General features: G+C 43.1%; 1 protein-coding gene across 2 annotated transcripts in view; it reads right to left on the bottom strand.

Moving 5' to 3' along the window:
• The window catches only part of Kiaa0100 (KIAA0100 ortholog), a 29,812-nt gene that overhangs the window by 11,203 nt on the left and 5,032 nt on the right, over window positions 1-13,577 (bottom strand). For both annotated transcript variants that reach the window (XM_033762882.1, XM_033762883.1), the window contains exons 11-23: window positions 13,450-13,568; window positions 13,189-13,352; window positions 12,791-13,049; window positions 11,369-11,574; window positions 7,517-8,609; window positions 6,814-7,005; window positions 6,478-6,680; window positions 6,192-6,310; window positions 5,866-6,086; window positions 4,941-5,131; window positions 4,721-4,820; window positions 4,376-4,578; window positions 2,479-2,773 (exon numbers count right to left, since the gene is read on the bottom strand). In XM_033762882.1, coding sequence (XP_033618773.1) covers window positions 2,479-2,773; window positions 4,376-4,578; window positions 4,721-4,820; window positions 4,941-5,131; window positions 5,866-6,086; window positions 6,192-6,310; window positions 6,478-6,680; window positions 6,814-7,005; window positions 7,517-8,609; window positions 11,369-11,574; window positions 12,791-13,049; window positions 13,189-13,352; window positions 13,450-13,568 — 3,365 coding nt within the window. The remainder of the gene's footprint in view (window positions 1-2,478; window positions 2,774-4,375; window positions 4,579-4,720; window positions 4,821-4,940; window positions 5,132-5,865; window positions 6,087-6,191; window positions 6,311-6,477; window positions 6,681-6,813; window positions 7,006-7,516; window positions 8,610-11,368; window positions 11,575-12,790; window positions 13,050-13,188; window positions 13,353-13,449; window positions 13,569-13,577) is intronic.

Genomic DNA, 13,577 nt, shown 5'->3' with positions numbered 1-13,577 from the left:
TTTTTTTTTTTTTTTTTTTTTTTTTTCCTGGTACCAGGAATCAAACTTAAGACCTTGCACTTGCCAGGCAGGTGCAGGGCCAGAGCTACATCCCCAGCCCTTTCTCATTTTGTATTATTTTGTATGCTTCTCGTCTTTTTCACTTGAGACCACTTTGTTGTTATTGGTGTCACTATGTTCTACCTTTGCTGCTTTCTCTGATTGTATCTCCAGACCTTCTTTCTCCCAGGTCTTAGTCATTTTTTGTTGGTTTTTTTTTTTTTGAAATGAGGAAGTTTTACCTCATTTAATTTATTTAATAGGTATATTGCTTTTTAGCATATCAATTTTTTTTTCTTAGCCTTTCCTAAAATCCACCCTTAGTATGCTTCTTTCTCTCTTCTGCTCTCATTCCTTCCTCCAATTTTCTTTTCTCTTTCTCTTAAAGAACAGAGGACAGTCTTCAGAAGTCTATCTCTACCACTTAACTAGTCCTTTGAACAGCTTGCTTTAACATCTGTATGTCTCAGTATCTTTGTCTATAAATTAATACTATCTCTACGGTTACGGTGAAAATACATAAGGATGTTTTGCAGAGTACCCTCTACGCATGAAGCAATTATTATCTTTTTGGCTTAAACTCTTCAGCTCTATGCTGAAACTCTCAAGCTCTAGCCCTGAGCTTTTAGACTCTTATTTCCAGCTGTTTGTTAAACTTATCTAAATGTTCTATTAGCGCCACAAATTCAGCATGTTCAAGTCTGAACTCAACAACCCTAAAACATCCCTAAATCTGTGTTTAGCCTATGGCTCTATTTCTGATATTATTATTAAAGTCATGGCATTAACCAGGTTCAAATCAAATCATTACCACTTTCCCCGTTTTAATTATTTTCAGTGGTCAAATCTCCTGTATGCATAACACTTCTATACATCTCAATGCCATTCCTACTGCCTCTACGTCGTTCCAGCCCTTACTGCCTCTTATTGAGACACCATAACAGTATCTCTCCACCTTGTTTCTTCCCCTCCAGTCCTCCTACATACCACTGCCAGATTTATTTTCCTAAAAGTAAAACTCTAATGATGACACACCCCTAATCAAAAAATTTCAGTAGTTCACCATTTCCTACTGAATAAGGATCAAAACCGTCTTAGCCCTGTGAATCTGATGATCTATCTCAATCTTCCCTTTCCTCACTCCAACCGTGTTACTCTGTCAGCTAAAAGAGTTTTCGCTTTTTGAACATACTAAGCGTTGCCAACTCTATTAATTAATATAGGTTACTCCCTGTTTCTTGCCCTTCCTCCCCATTTTTACATGTTCAAACCATATTAAGACTTCAAGGTACAGTTCAAACCTCTACAAACCCTTCCCTGATTACATTCCTGAATACTTCAGTCGAAAACAACTGCCATATTTTTTCATTCCTCTCCTATAGCATTAATCACTTTTCACCACCTTCTCAACCTCACTATAAACCTGCATTCCTCTGTACTTATTATGCCTTCTCCCTAAAACTACCACATACTCTTTGGAGCCTTTCTAGACTCCCCAACACTGATTTTTATGATTTTCTATGCGCTTTTAGTATTCTTGACTTTTTTTGTTTTTGATACTAGCAATTGAACCCAGGGCCTTCACACTGAACTATATCCCCAGTTCTTTTATTTTTTTAGGCAGGATCTTGCAGTGTTGCTAAGTGGCCTGGCTGGGCTCAAACTTGTGATTCTGCCTCAGCTTCCCAAAGTGCTGGAATTATAGTCATGCAAAACGACACTTGGCTCCCTTGAACATTCTTTTTTTTCTCCTTGAAGGTCTTGTTATGTAGTCCAAACTGGCCTCAAATTCAGGCTCCTAAGTGCTAGAATTACACCAAACTTTTTACCATCTTTTGTGTTTTTTTTTCCCTTGAACATTCTTACAAAGCACTTCACAATGAAATTGTATGTCTCAAAAAAACCAAACAGAAATTGTATGTCTCACTCCCTACTAGTTTCTGAGTTTATTCTAATCTTTGCACTACTAAGGCCAATGGTCCTGTCTGATATATTAACCTCTAACAAAGCTTAAATAAATCTATGAAAGAATGCATAATTCAGTGAATGAATAAATCCTAGCTTAATCAGAGACAGAGAACTTGCACAACATGCAAAAGGCCTGGGTTTGATTTCAAACACAAAGAAGGATGGAGAAAGAGAGGGAGGGAAGGAGGCAGAGAAGGAGAGGAAGAATTCTCTTATTCTTTTACTTCTTTCTCTTATTCATCTTGTTTGGCCCTACTACTCATTCTGATCCACTTAGGACCACAGGCTCAGAACTTTTAATGCCTTCACGTCATTGGTATATAAGACTAAGGTGGCCTAATATGGAAAAATAAGTTTCACCACTATAACTAGATAGAGCCAGACATGCCACAGTACTTCTCAAACTTTTGACCAAGCCCTTGTCAACACTGTAAATCTAAACTTATAGTCTTGTCTACCCCACCAACCTACCTCCTGATGACCCCTTATCTGGCCGTCCACTGAAGCTAGGAGTGTTGACATGAGGTGAGGCTAGGGCACTTGTTGGGACACCTCGCTTTGGCTTTTTCGCGGGCATCTGGGGATCAATCTTTAAGCCCTTCAGGGCCTCAGTAGAAAGATTACGTTTGAGTACAGCTGCCTTTTTGTAGCCATCATATAAACCAAAGGCAATGTCCCGGTTAGTGGTTGTCCAGGAAATCCGTAAATCTACCAAGTACAGCTGGTGGGTATGAAAGGCAGGATCCCCGTCTCGAGTAGAGAGTTCCTAAGAAAAAAGAAAAGGACCTCAGGGTAAAATGAATATTCCCACCACTGCTTCTAAACGATAAATGCAAACAGAATAGTAAATCCATTCTGGAAGAGAGAAGACCCTGGAGAAATAAAAACTAAGTAAGTGGCCTTAGTTTATCATTTTAACTCTTTTCTGGTACTGAGAATTTTGTGTTTGCCAGGCAGGCATGATGCCACTGAGCTAAATCCCTGGCTAGTCTGAATATTATACCCTAGCTATACCTAAAATGCTTTTTTTTGGTAGTACTAGGAATTGAACCCAGGGCCTTCACAATGAGCTACATTTCCCAGACCTTTTTATTTTGAGACAGGGCTACTTTACCCAGGCTGGGCTCAACCTTGAGAACTGCTGCCTAGGCCTTCCAGAGCGCTGGGATTACAGGAATGCACTATCATGTCCAGCTCTACTGCATTTGAAATGACTCAGGGGATTTTAAGTTTAAAATCCTTCCCTAATTGGAGGAAAAAGTCAACACCAAATTAGGGGCTAGTAACAAATTTTTATTCTATTTCCTGGACAAGACACTATAGGAGAGGGAGAAAAACAATCTTCAAAAAGATGTTGAGAAGTTGGATGTAGTGGTGCACACCTGTAATCCCAGCAACTCTGGGAGGCTAAGGTAGGAGGCTTTTAAATTCAAGCTAAGCCTGGGAAACTTAGCAACTTAATAAGGTCTTGTCTCAAAATAAAAAAGGGCTGAGGATATAACTCAGTATGAAGACCCTAGATTAAATCCCCAGTAATGGGTTGTGGGGGAAGACACCGAAACAGCTAAACTAAGAGTACATTATAAATTACACGTATGCTAATAACGTAGTTAGGAACCTTACCAGAAACTTAGCTTAAAATCTACTTCTAGGACTGGAGATTTAGCTCAGTGGTATCATGCCTGCCTCACAAGCACAAGGTCGTGAGTTCAACCCTTGGTACCAAAAAAAAGAAAAAAAATCTACTTTTATAGTCTGAATTAGGTCCTCCCCAAATTCACATGTTGAAGATCTAACCCCAAATGTGATGGGAGGTAATGTAAATAGATTTAGATAAGGTCACGAAGGAGGAATCCTCATGACAAGATGTGTTCTTTTAAGACACACCACAGGGTTGGGGATTTAGCCCAGTGGTTCTGCCACCTGCCTCGAAAGTACAAGGACCTGAGTTCAATCCCCAGTACAAAAAAAAAAGAGAGAGAGACATCATAGCAGCTTCACATATACCTACACACTTGAACACATCTCCTCTTTCTCCCCTTGCCCCAAGTTTAGGACACAAAGACAAGGTAGGCATCTGCAAACCAAGATGGTCCTCATGCCAGGGATTTAGGTCAGTTGTTCCAACGCCTGCCTCGCAAGCTCAAGGACCTGAGTTTGCTTCCCAGTACGACCAAAAAAAAAAAGACAGCCCTCATCAGGACTAGACCTTGCTACAACCCTGATCTTGACACTTCCCAGCCCCCAAAATTATGAGACATAAATTTCTATTGCTTAAGTCATGTGTGACGTACAGTATTTTGTTAAGGTAGCTCAAGCAGACTGAGACATCTACAAATATAACTAAGGTAATAGATTATGTCAGTACCTCCTCAGCTGTGCGATTACTATGCCGTTGGTAGGTGAGGGAAGACAGGCTCAGCAGGTGGGTCTTTGTTACCAAGGGATCAAGGCAGTGATCAGCATTCTCTTCTGTGGGTGAGGCCATCAGGTGAACGGTCACCTGACTTAAGTCACTAACCATCTGAGTTACACTCCACTCAGAGATGAGGCGTCGCATCACTGTGCCCGCTGAGAAAAAGAGGCACACAATGTTCAGACAAAAATGGTTCAGAATGACAATTTGAGTCATTAAGGAAAGGTCAATGGAACTGAGAAAGGGGAAATGGACAAGGAACAGGCTAGAAGAAATGAAGGTAATCTTTGATCTCACCTTGAGGTATAAGCCGCTGAGTTCCCCGTGTGAAGACATGACCCTGACTACACTCAATCTGGATGCCCCGCTGCTGGGCAAATGAGGCCCAGTAATGTACCTAGCAAAGGAGAGTATCAGACCGAACAAAGGATGGCATTAAAGGAATAATTAAGAGATCAAATATGAAAAATTAAAAAGCAGGGGGTGGAAGTCAAGATGTCAGTCATCAGAGCTTTACCTGCAGCTGAGGAAAGAGTGCAGTATAGGAAAGCTGCTTATAGTGCTGGCCAAGTTTCTTCTTGCTGGGCTTCAGATTACTGAAGAGTTTTCCTCTACAGATAGGCCTTGTGACACTAGTCCACGTTGCCCAGAAGTTTTGCATCCAGCGCAGGGTACTACTATATAGCAGAATTCGGGGCTGGGATATTGCTGCAAAGGATAGAGGTGTCTTAGCTATTGCTGAAACACAAAACTGTGGCTAAATCCTTCCCTAGCTTCAGGTTTTAGAGGTTTAAAAACCCAAATAGTGGGCCAGGGATTAGGTCAGCAGCACTAAGCCTGTCTTGCAAGTGCAAGGTCCTGAGTTCAATCCCCAGTACCAAAAAACAAAAACCCCAAACGGCATCCAACCTCATAATTAGTATCCCTAGAATCCCCTTCTTTCAACCTCTTCGTTTTCACCTATGCTCTATGTCCACCCCAAATTCTTATGTTGAAATTCTAAACCCTAAGGTAAAAAAAGAGAAAAGGGTCTTTGGGAAGTGATTAGATCATGAGGGCAGAGCCCTCCTGAATGGGATTAATGCCTTTATAAATAAAGCCCAAGGGGAATACTAGCTTCTCCTTCCACTACAAGGTAAGACGGTACCATCTATAATATAAGGAGTAGGCCCTCAAGAGATAATGAAAATGCCAATATCTTGATTTTAAATTTCCTAGACTTCAAAACTACAAGAAACAAATGCGTATTGTTTATAAGACACCCAATTTACGGTACTGTTACAGCAGTCTAAAAAACACAAACCCCTCTACCCGCAAAAGTTTCCTGACCCAAATTCTCCCGCCCTTCTTCTCTGGTATCTCTTCCTTTAAACTCAAGTCCTCAACTGTCTAAACCCATCCTCTAAGCCCTCCCTCCCCATTGCCCCAGGCCCAAGCCTCACTCCCGCTGTGTCGAGTCAGATCCATCTTGATGGAGAGATTGAGGTTCTCAGAACGGAAGGCCCGGTAGGAGTCATGGAGCTGGCCCAAGGGTACCTCAGGCAGGAATTCTGGGGCTCTCAGAGTGACACCATGGTGGTCATGGGGGTTCCCATGGCACAGCCACTGCAGGTCCAGTGTTATGCAGAGGTCAGGCAGGTGAAGGAAGCAGCAGTCGTCATACCTGCCTCACAATGGAGCCCCAACCCTCAGTGACCCAGTCACTTGTCCCCCTTTGGTTCTTCCCCTCTCCCTCCACCCCAAGATCCTCACCCTTCATTTCACTCACTTAGAGGCTGTTCTCACATTGACATCCAAGTCACCTTTGAACACAAACTGACCAGGTTTCCAGTGAAAAGAAAGGTGGCTCCATTCCCAGTGCATATTTTCAGTTGTATTGTATGGATCCTATAATCATCCCAAGAACTTAGTGAAATATGGATAAAAGAACCACCTTCATATCCCAAAACACCACCTTCATATCCCAAAACAGTACTTTTCTCTCTACTTGCACCTGCTGTACAGGTCCCAAACAAACCCTCTTAATAGGAAAATGATTCCATGGGAGCCCTCACCTCAGTGGCCAGTTGGTGTAGGTTTGCCTGTTCAATGTCCATGTGCCAGTCCCCGTGGAACAGAAGGCGACTCTTGTCCCACCAGGGCAAGGGTGGGCTGGGATCAGCTGAAGGCTTGGTCAAGAGGTCCACACACTGGCCAATCAATGTCCAGGCCGGATCCCAGCATGGGCCCCATACTACTGTGTATTGGAAGATTTCCGCTGGCATAGAGAAATAAAGTAGCTTGTAACGTAATGTCACCTGTCCTCCTTCATTCCAAAAGGGCGTCAGCTTATCTTCCACCCCAGCTACCACAAATATCCCTCAGTGAAACCAAATGCTCTCTCTACTCACAGTGGAAGTCATGGTAGAACTTGAGTGGGGGCATGTTCCTCTCTACTGTCACATTACCCCATGGAATCCCCAAGTGCAACACTTGACGTCTACGGGAACAAGGCTGACCACTCTGCTCTGTGCCTGCAAGTCGACCCACCAGTCTCCAGTCACGAATCTCAAATAGGTACCGTGGATAGTCTCTGATCCGAACTGTTATTATAGGGGAGATACACATGGCTATTCAGAGGGCTGTCATGGCACTTTCAGGCATTCTTTTCCCCTTGTCATTTTTTTTTTTTTTTGTACCCGGGATCAAACTCAGGACCTTGCACTTGCCAGGCAGGTATGACTCCACTGAGCTACATCCCCGGTCCCCCTTACCACTCTTTTACCCATGTGTATTTAAAAATTCAACTGAGCGAATAAGAGCCAGCAGTTGATAAAGAAGAGCAAGGCTTAGAAAGGTCACAGACACCCTAGAGAAGGTGAAAGGCATAGCACTGAGATCCAAGAACCACAAAAACCTCAAAAATGACTATGCTAGTTGTCTCTTTATGTCAGCTAAGCAATTTCAGAGGTAAATTCAGGTACAAAGAAAGGCAGGAGGAATCAACCCATCTCGTTCCACCCGTTCAAAAACAGCCACAGTTCCCAATAATAACCTAGCTCTTCTATAAACACTGAGCTTCCTGGAACTCTAAAATACAGAAACACTACTTACCTAGAAAGGTCTTAACATTGCACTTGAGCATTCGACACCACTGAATAACAAGATCTAGTCCTTCAGCAGGAAAAGGGCTGCCTGGATCAAGTTCTCGAACCTGCTCTACCACATGCTCAGGGCCATGAAAGGAGGAATCTGCCAGAGCCACGAGCTCTAGCCCTGCCAGGCTCCATGTGAGCAGTGCCCTGCGCATGGGTGTGTTGCCATAGAGACGACGAGAGCGCTGGATGTAGATCTCTATGTTTTTGCGTTCCAAAGAGGCATAGAGTTCCTCAATCTTTCGGGCTGGCAATAACTCTCCATGCTGTTTCCGAAGGGCAGCCACTTTGGCATCTAGCAGTTGCAGCCTTTTTGCACTCTCCTTACTTTCATCCTTCATCAGTTCATAGTTATCATGAAGTTTCACTTCAAAAACATCATCCAGAAAAACCCATGAGAAGTGCTGAACCTTCAAGAGCAGATCAGGTGGGAGTGGGGCAGGGTTTGGAGAAGCCCAAGCACGAGTACTTAGATGCAGCCCCTTCAGCCATTTTTGAACTCCCACAGCTTCATCTAGAGTTCGAGAGAAGTCATACTGATAAGGGAATTCCACTGAGACTAAGCCAAGGGAGAGTAGCCAAACACGGTTCCGGAGGGTCTGCAGTGCAGGAAAGGTGTTCCGGTGGAGAATCATCTCCTCCAGCTCAGGGAGCAGCTGTACCTCTACCTCCTTGAAGTTAAAGATGTTATTGCCATCAAAACCAGCGGCTAGCTCTGGGCAGTAAGCCTGCAATGAACCTCCATGCCGGTTCAATGACACACTCTCTGCAGCCAGGGTAATGAACCTGTCCTCAGCTACAAAGGCAGTCAATTTGGCTGTGCTCACCTCCAATGTCAAGTTTAGCAGCCGTCTTGGTGGGGATGACTCAGGGAAATGTTCTTCTGTCTCAGAAGTGGTCCCTGGAGTCTCTAGTGCCAGGGATGGAATAGTCTCAGAAAACACAGTGGCTTTTAGTAGGTCTCGGCACTGCAAGGTGGCCAGGACATGCTGGTACAGGTACATATGATCTGGGGGACTCCAGAGTAGAGTCAGCCCTGCACCACACTGAACCTTTAGGGAATAAGAGAAAAGGACCTGTCAATCACAGTATCTCAGAATAGTAGAGATGGCAGGAATTACTCAAGAACTAGCTCTACTGGGAAGTCTTTCCTGAGTAACTACATTAATTACTACCTTCATTTGCTTCCCTTAATATTACTGTGCTGAGTTACCAGTCATGACTTTTATTTAAGAGCACTTACATTTTACAACCTCCTCACTTGTACTGCAAATTGACTGAGAACAGGGGCCACGTGCTTTAATTTTTTGCTATCTATTACAGCACATTCACCATACACAGCAGGTACTCAATAAATCTATGGGCTTTCTATTTCTGCTCATGAGTTACCACTCTATACACATGAAACATGATTACATCTTAATTTAATTTTTAAAAGGTAGTATAAAAAGTATTCATCATGGGCCAGAAACTTAGCTCAGTGGTTCTGCTGCCTGCCTTGCAAGCACAAGGACCCAAGTTTGATCCCTGGTACCAAAAAACAAACCAAAAGTATTCATCATGCCAGAGCAACTGACTTAGGGCCTCGAGAAAAGGAATAAAGTCTTTGTCAGCTTGAAAAGCAAAGTCAAAGAATCTCTATGTGCCTAGAAAAAATTAAAATTCCAATACAGAAATATTCTCTCAAGTGCCAGTCCTGAAAGAACAACCTCTTCAATTTTCAAACAAATGTGAAGTCTAGGCCCGGGGATATGGCTTAGTGGCACTGCACCTGCCTGACAAGTTCAAGGTCCTGAGTTGGATCCCTGGTACCAGAAAAAAAGAAAAGAAATGTGAAATCTGAAGAACAGGAAAAGTGCTCCACATTCCACCTACACTTGATCTTAGCCGAAAGGCCAAGAAGCAAACCACCTTCCTCCTAAGAGGGTCCTATGACTTTTACCACACCCAAAGGAGAAACACACTAGAAAACCTCTCAAAACTTATTTGTCTCAACCACACATGGTGGTACATGCCTATAATCCTAGCACTATGGAAGACTGAAGCAGGAGGATCACAAGTTCAAGACCAGCTTGGACATAGCTGGGCATGGTAGCACATTCCTATAATCCCAGCACTTAGGAGGTTGAGGCAGGAGGGTTGCCTTAAATTCAAGGCCAGCCTGGACTATGTAATGAGTTTAAGACCTGCCTAGACTACACAGACGACCTTGTCTCAAATAACAAAAACAAAACCAAAAACCAAAACAAGACAGACCAGCTTGGACAATTTAATGATTTAGACACCCTGTCTCAAAAAATAAAAAAGGGCCAAGGTTGTACTCAATGTGAAAGCCCAGGATTTTACACCCTGGTCTCGGGGGGAGTGCTCTCTGTCCTATACCTGTATGAGAAAGATACTAGAAAGCCTCTCAAAACTTGTTTCTCCCAGATATGGTACGACATACCTGTAATCCCAGCACTTGAGAGGCTGAGGCAGGAGGATCACCATGAATTCAAGGCCAGCCTGGGCTACACAGTGAGTTCAAAGCCAGCCTAAAACTACATAGTGAAATCCTGTCTCAAAAAACCAAAAACAAAACTTGCTCCCGTCTTCAGATTACTTCTAGCCTTCTAAAGAAAATGATACTAGATTTTTTTTTTTTTTTTAAACAGGGTTTTAGCCCAGGCTGGCATCACACTAGCTACCTATGTGGTCGGGGATTTAGCTCAGTGGTTCCAGTGCCTACCTTGCAAGCACAAGGACCAGAGAGATCAATCTCTGGTACCAAAAAAAAAAAAAAAAACCTAGCTACCTATGCCTCAACCTTCACCACAGCCAGTTCAGATCGTTATTCTTCTCAGGGTCTTGGTGGGGGATGAAACAGGGTCTATGTAGTCCAGGGTGGCCTCAAACTCTAGGTGATCCTCCTGCCTCAGCCTCCCAAGTGCTGAATTATAGGCATGCACCACACTCAGCTAAATTACTATTTTTAAAAAGCCCTTGGGCTGGGGATTTAGCTCAGTGGTTCCACTGCCTTCCTCACAAGTGCAAGGTTCAGAGCTCAATCTCCAGTACCATAAAAAAAAAAAAAACCCTTGTTTTTGAGAAATACATACTGAAATGTTTACAGTTGAAATTACATATCTATTGCCCTTAAAATAATTCCAGAGGGCCAGGGATTTAGCTCAGTGTTTCCAGTGCCTGCCTCACAATCACAAGGACCTGAGTTCGATCCCTGGTACCAAAAAAAAAGGAAAATAATTCCAGAGCCTTGCTGGCAGATACACGTCTTTCAACTATTCAGCAAACTGAGGCAGGAGAGTTTCAAATTAAAGGCAAGAGCTTTCAGCGAGAGCTTCTTTCAAACTAAAAAAATAAAAAGGACCAAGGATGTAGCTCTCATTCCCTGGGTTCAATCCCAATACTACAAAACAATTATAATCGAAAAGCCTGGGACAGAAGAGAATGGCAAGCGTATAACTAAAACAAGTTGGTCACGAATTGATAATTACTAAAGCTGGGAATATGAAAGCTCAAATATTCTCTGGTTTTGCATACATTTTAAATTCTATTGTTAAAAAAAAAAAAAAAAAAAACAGGGCCAGGGATTAACTTAGTGGCACCATACCTACCTCACAAGTAAAGGTCCCGAGTTTGAACCCCAGTACCAAAAAAAAAAAAGTAAGAACAAGCTCCCCCAAAAGAAAAACACATTAAGTATCATGTTTCTAATGAGTTTCATAAAATCAGTCAAAAGGATTGAGAAAAGCTTTACGTAGGGGGAGGGAGGGACGACCTGGCCCCACCTTACCATAGGCAGGCACATTACCTCTAGAGAGCGAATGCTACTGTGATAGGTGAGGGAGAGCATGGAGAGGCGGAGCACTGGCGTAGGAATATCAGGAGCCTTGCAACAGGGCTGCATCTTCTCTGTGACTGATTTCACCAGTGCAAGCACAAGCCCTTGAATCCCCACGGTGGAGGTCTCAGCACTGCCCAAGACTGTCAGCGTGTCCAGTCGCACCTCCGAAGCACCTAACATCCAGAAACTGTTGTCAGCAGTGGTTCTTAGTTCTCAAATAGCAGCTTCACCCACCCTCTATTCTTACTCGTTTCCTTTAATTAACTTTATTCTTGCTTCTCTATGTGTATTTCCCATTTTTAAGGACATTTTCCCTTTCCCCTCTTTAACTAAACTTGGTGGAGTCAAAGAGGTTCTCTAACTCCTAAAAATTTCCCAGAAATATTATCATTTACTATATAACACTAAATAAACAAGGAAATAAAAAGCAACACAACACATTCTCTTGACAAGATGAAGGCTACGTCTTTTTCTTGTTTTCTGTAAGCGTAGCACTCAGGGGGATTGCCGTAAGTCAAGCCCGGGCTACATAGTGAGTTTAAGGCCAGCCTGAACTACACAGCAAGACCTTGTCTCACCAACAACAAAAAGGAAATAGCAATAGGCCCATGTACGGTGGTGCATGCCTGTAATTCTCAGCACTTCTGAAAAGTTGAGGCAGGAGGATTACAGGTTTGAGCCAAGCCTGGGTAACTTAACAAGATCCTGGCTCAAAATTAAAAAAGGGCTAGGCCAGGGATTTAGTTCAGTGGTTCCGCCACCTGCCTCACAAGCACAAGGTCTGGAGTTCAATCCCTGGTACAAAAAAAAATAAAATAAAATAAATAAATAAATAAATAAAATAAAATAAAAAATAAAATAAAATAAAATAAAATAAAATAAACTAGGGCTGACTGAGGATTGTAATGTTCATTGTGAAGGCCTGGGTTCAACAAAAGAAAGGAAGGGGAAGAAGAATGGGAGAAGGAAGGGAAAGGGGAAGGAGAAAGGGAAAGGGAAAGGGAAAGGGAAGAAAGAAGAAAAAGGAAAAGAAAAAAAAAGAGCAAGCAATAGATGTGTAATCCTACTCTGGGAGGTTGAGGCAGAAGAATTCCAAGTTCAAGCCCAACCTAGGAAATTTTAACAACCCTGTCTCAAATTAAAGAGGGATGAAAATGTAGCTCAGTGCAAAGCCTAGGGTTCAAACCCCAGTACCAGAAGTCGGGGGGGGGGAACCAAAGAAAAAAATGGCAAGAAGCGCAATAGTTACCCAAATATTACCAGCATTTCGTGCTTCTAATTTGGAAAAATTCCAGATAAGCAGCTTCATTAAATGAGAAAAACAGACAGAACCAGCATAATCTGCTGTTAAAACCACTCACTTCAATACAGACTGCCTGTGTCACTTACCAACCAGAGAAGAAAGAGTGAAAAAGTTCATGTCTTCCACCTTCAAGTCCACCTTCCACAGTAATGTCAAGGATTCCCCAAATGAAGATTCCCTAGAGATAGCTGACTTCCCAGATTGTAGACTCATCAAGGATAAGATACGAGACAGACATTGGACACAAGTGTCTGATGCTTCTACCTGAAATCCTCGGATAGTACAATCAAGAAAAAGGGTATCTGACTGGGTGCTGGACAGGCCCAGAGGCTGGTTGTAGCTACCCTAAAAAAGAAGCAGAAGAACTCATCGAAAACATGCAAATACAGTTTTGTTTTTTCCCTGCTGCCAAGCAAGGCTCAGCACTCTGAAGCATGTCCACAGAGGAAGCTATATAGGGCCCTCCTCACCAGTCTCCACTCACCTGCAGTGTGAGGGAGTCCAGGATAAGTGCTTCACCCCAAACATGCATATTGGGAGGGTGTGGTGCCCGCTGAATGTGGGAGTCACTGCCCACACGCCAGCAGAGGTGATCCACAGTTAAGACGCCTCTCTGATGGATGCTTTGTGGCCTGAGGTGCTGGTAATCTGAACAAAGGTGAGAAAGAAGAGTTCTACTGAGCCACTCTGGCCAGCTCTGCTGGTTCTTTTTAATTCTTATTTCCTTTCTATCCCAGAGTCTTACCCAGACAGATGGAATTGAATCCCAAGGCAAAAGGTGGTGTATCTCCAAGCTGGATAGAAATGTTGACATTGGAGATAGAGGTGCTGAACATAATGGGAGCCAGGATTTGAGGGAAGGTTCTACACAGG

Source organism: Fukomys damarensis, unplaced genomic scaffold (assembly GCF_012274545.1).
Source record: "Fukomys damarensis isolate Sample0158 unplaced genomic scaffold, DMR_v1.0_HiC HiC_scaffold_13, whole genome shotgun sequence".
NCBI lineage: Eukaryota > Metazoa > Chordata > Mammalia > Rodentia > Bathyergidae > Fukomys > Fukomys damarensis.
Note: the sequence above shows the minus strand (reverse complement) of the source record. Positions and strands in the feature narration are given on the sequence as shown.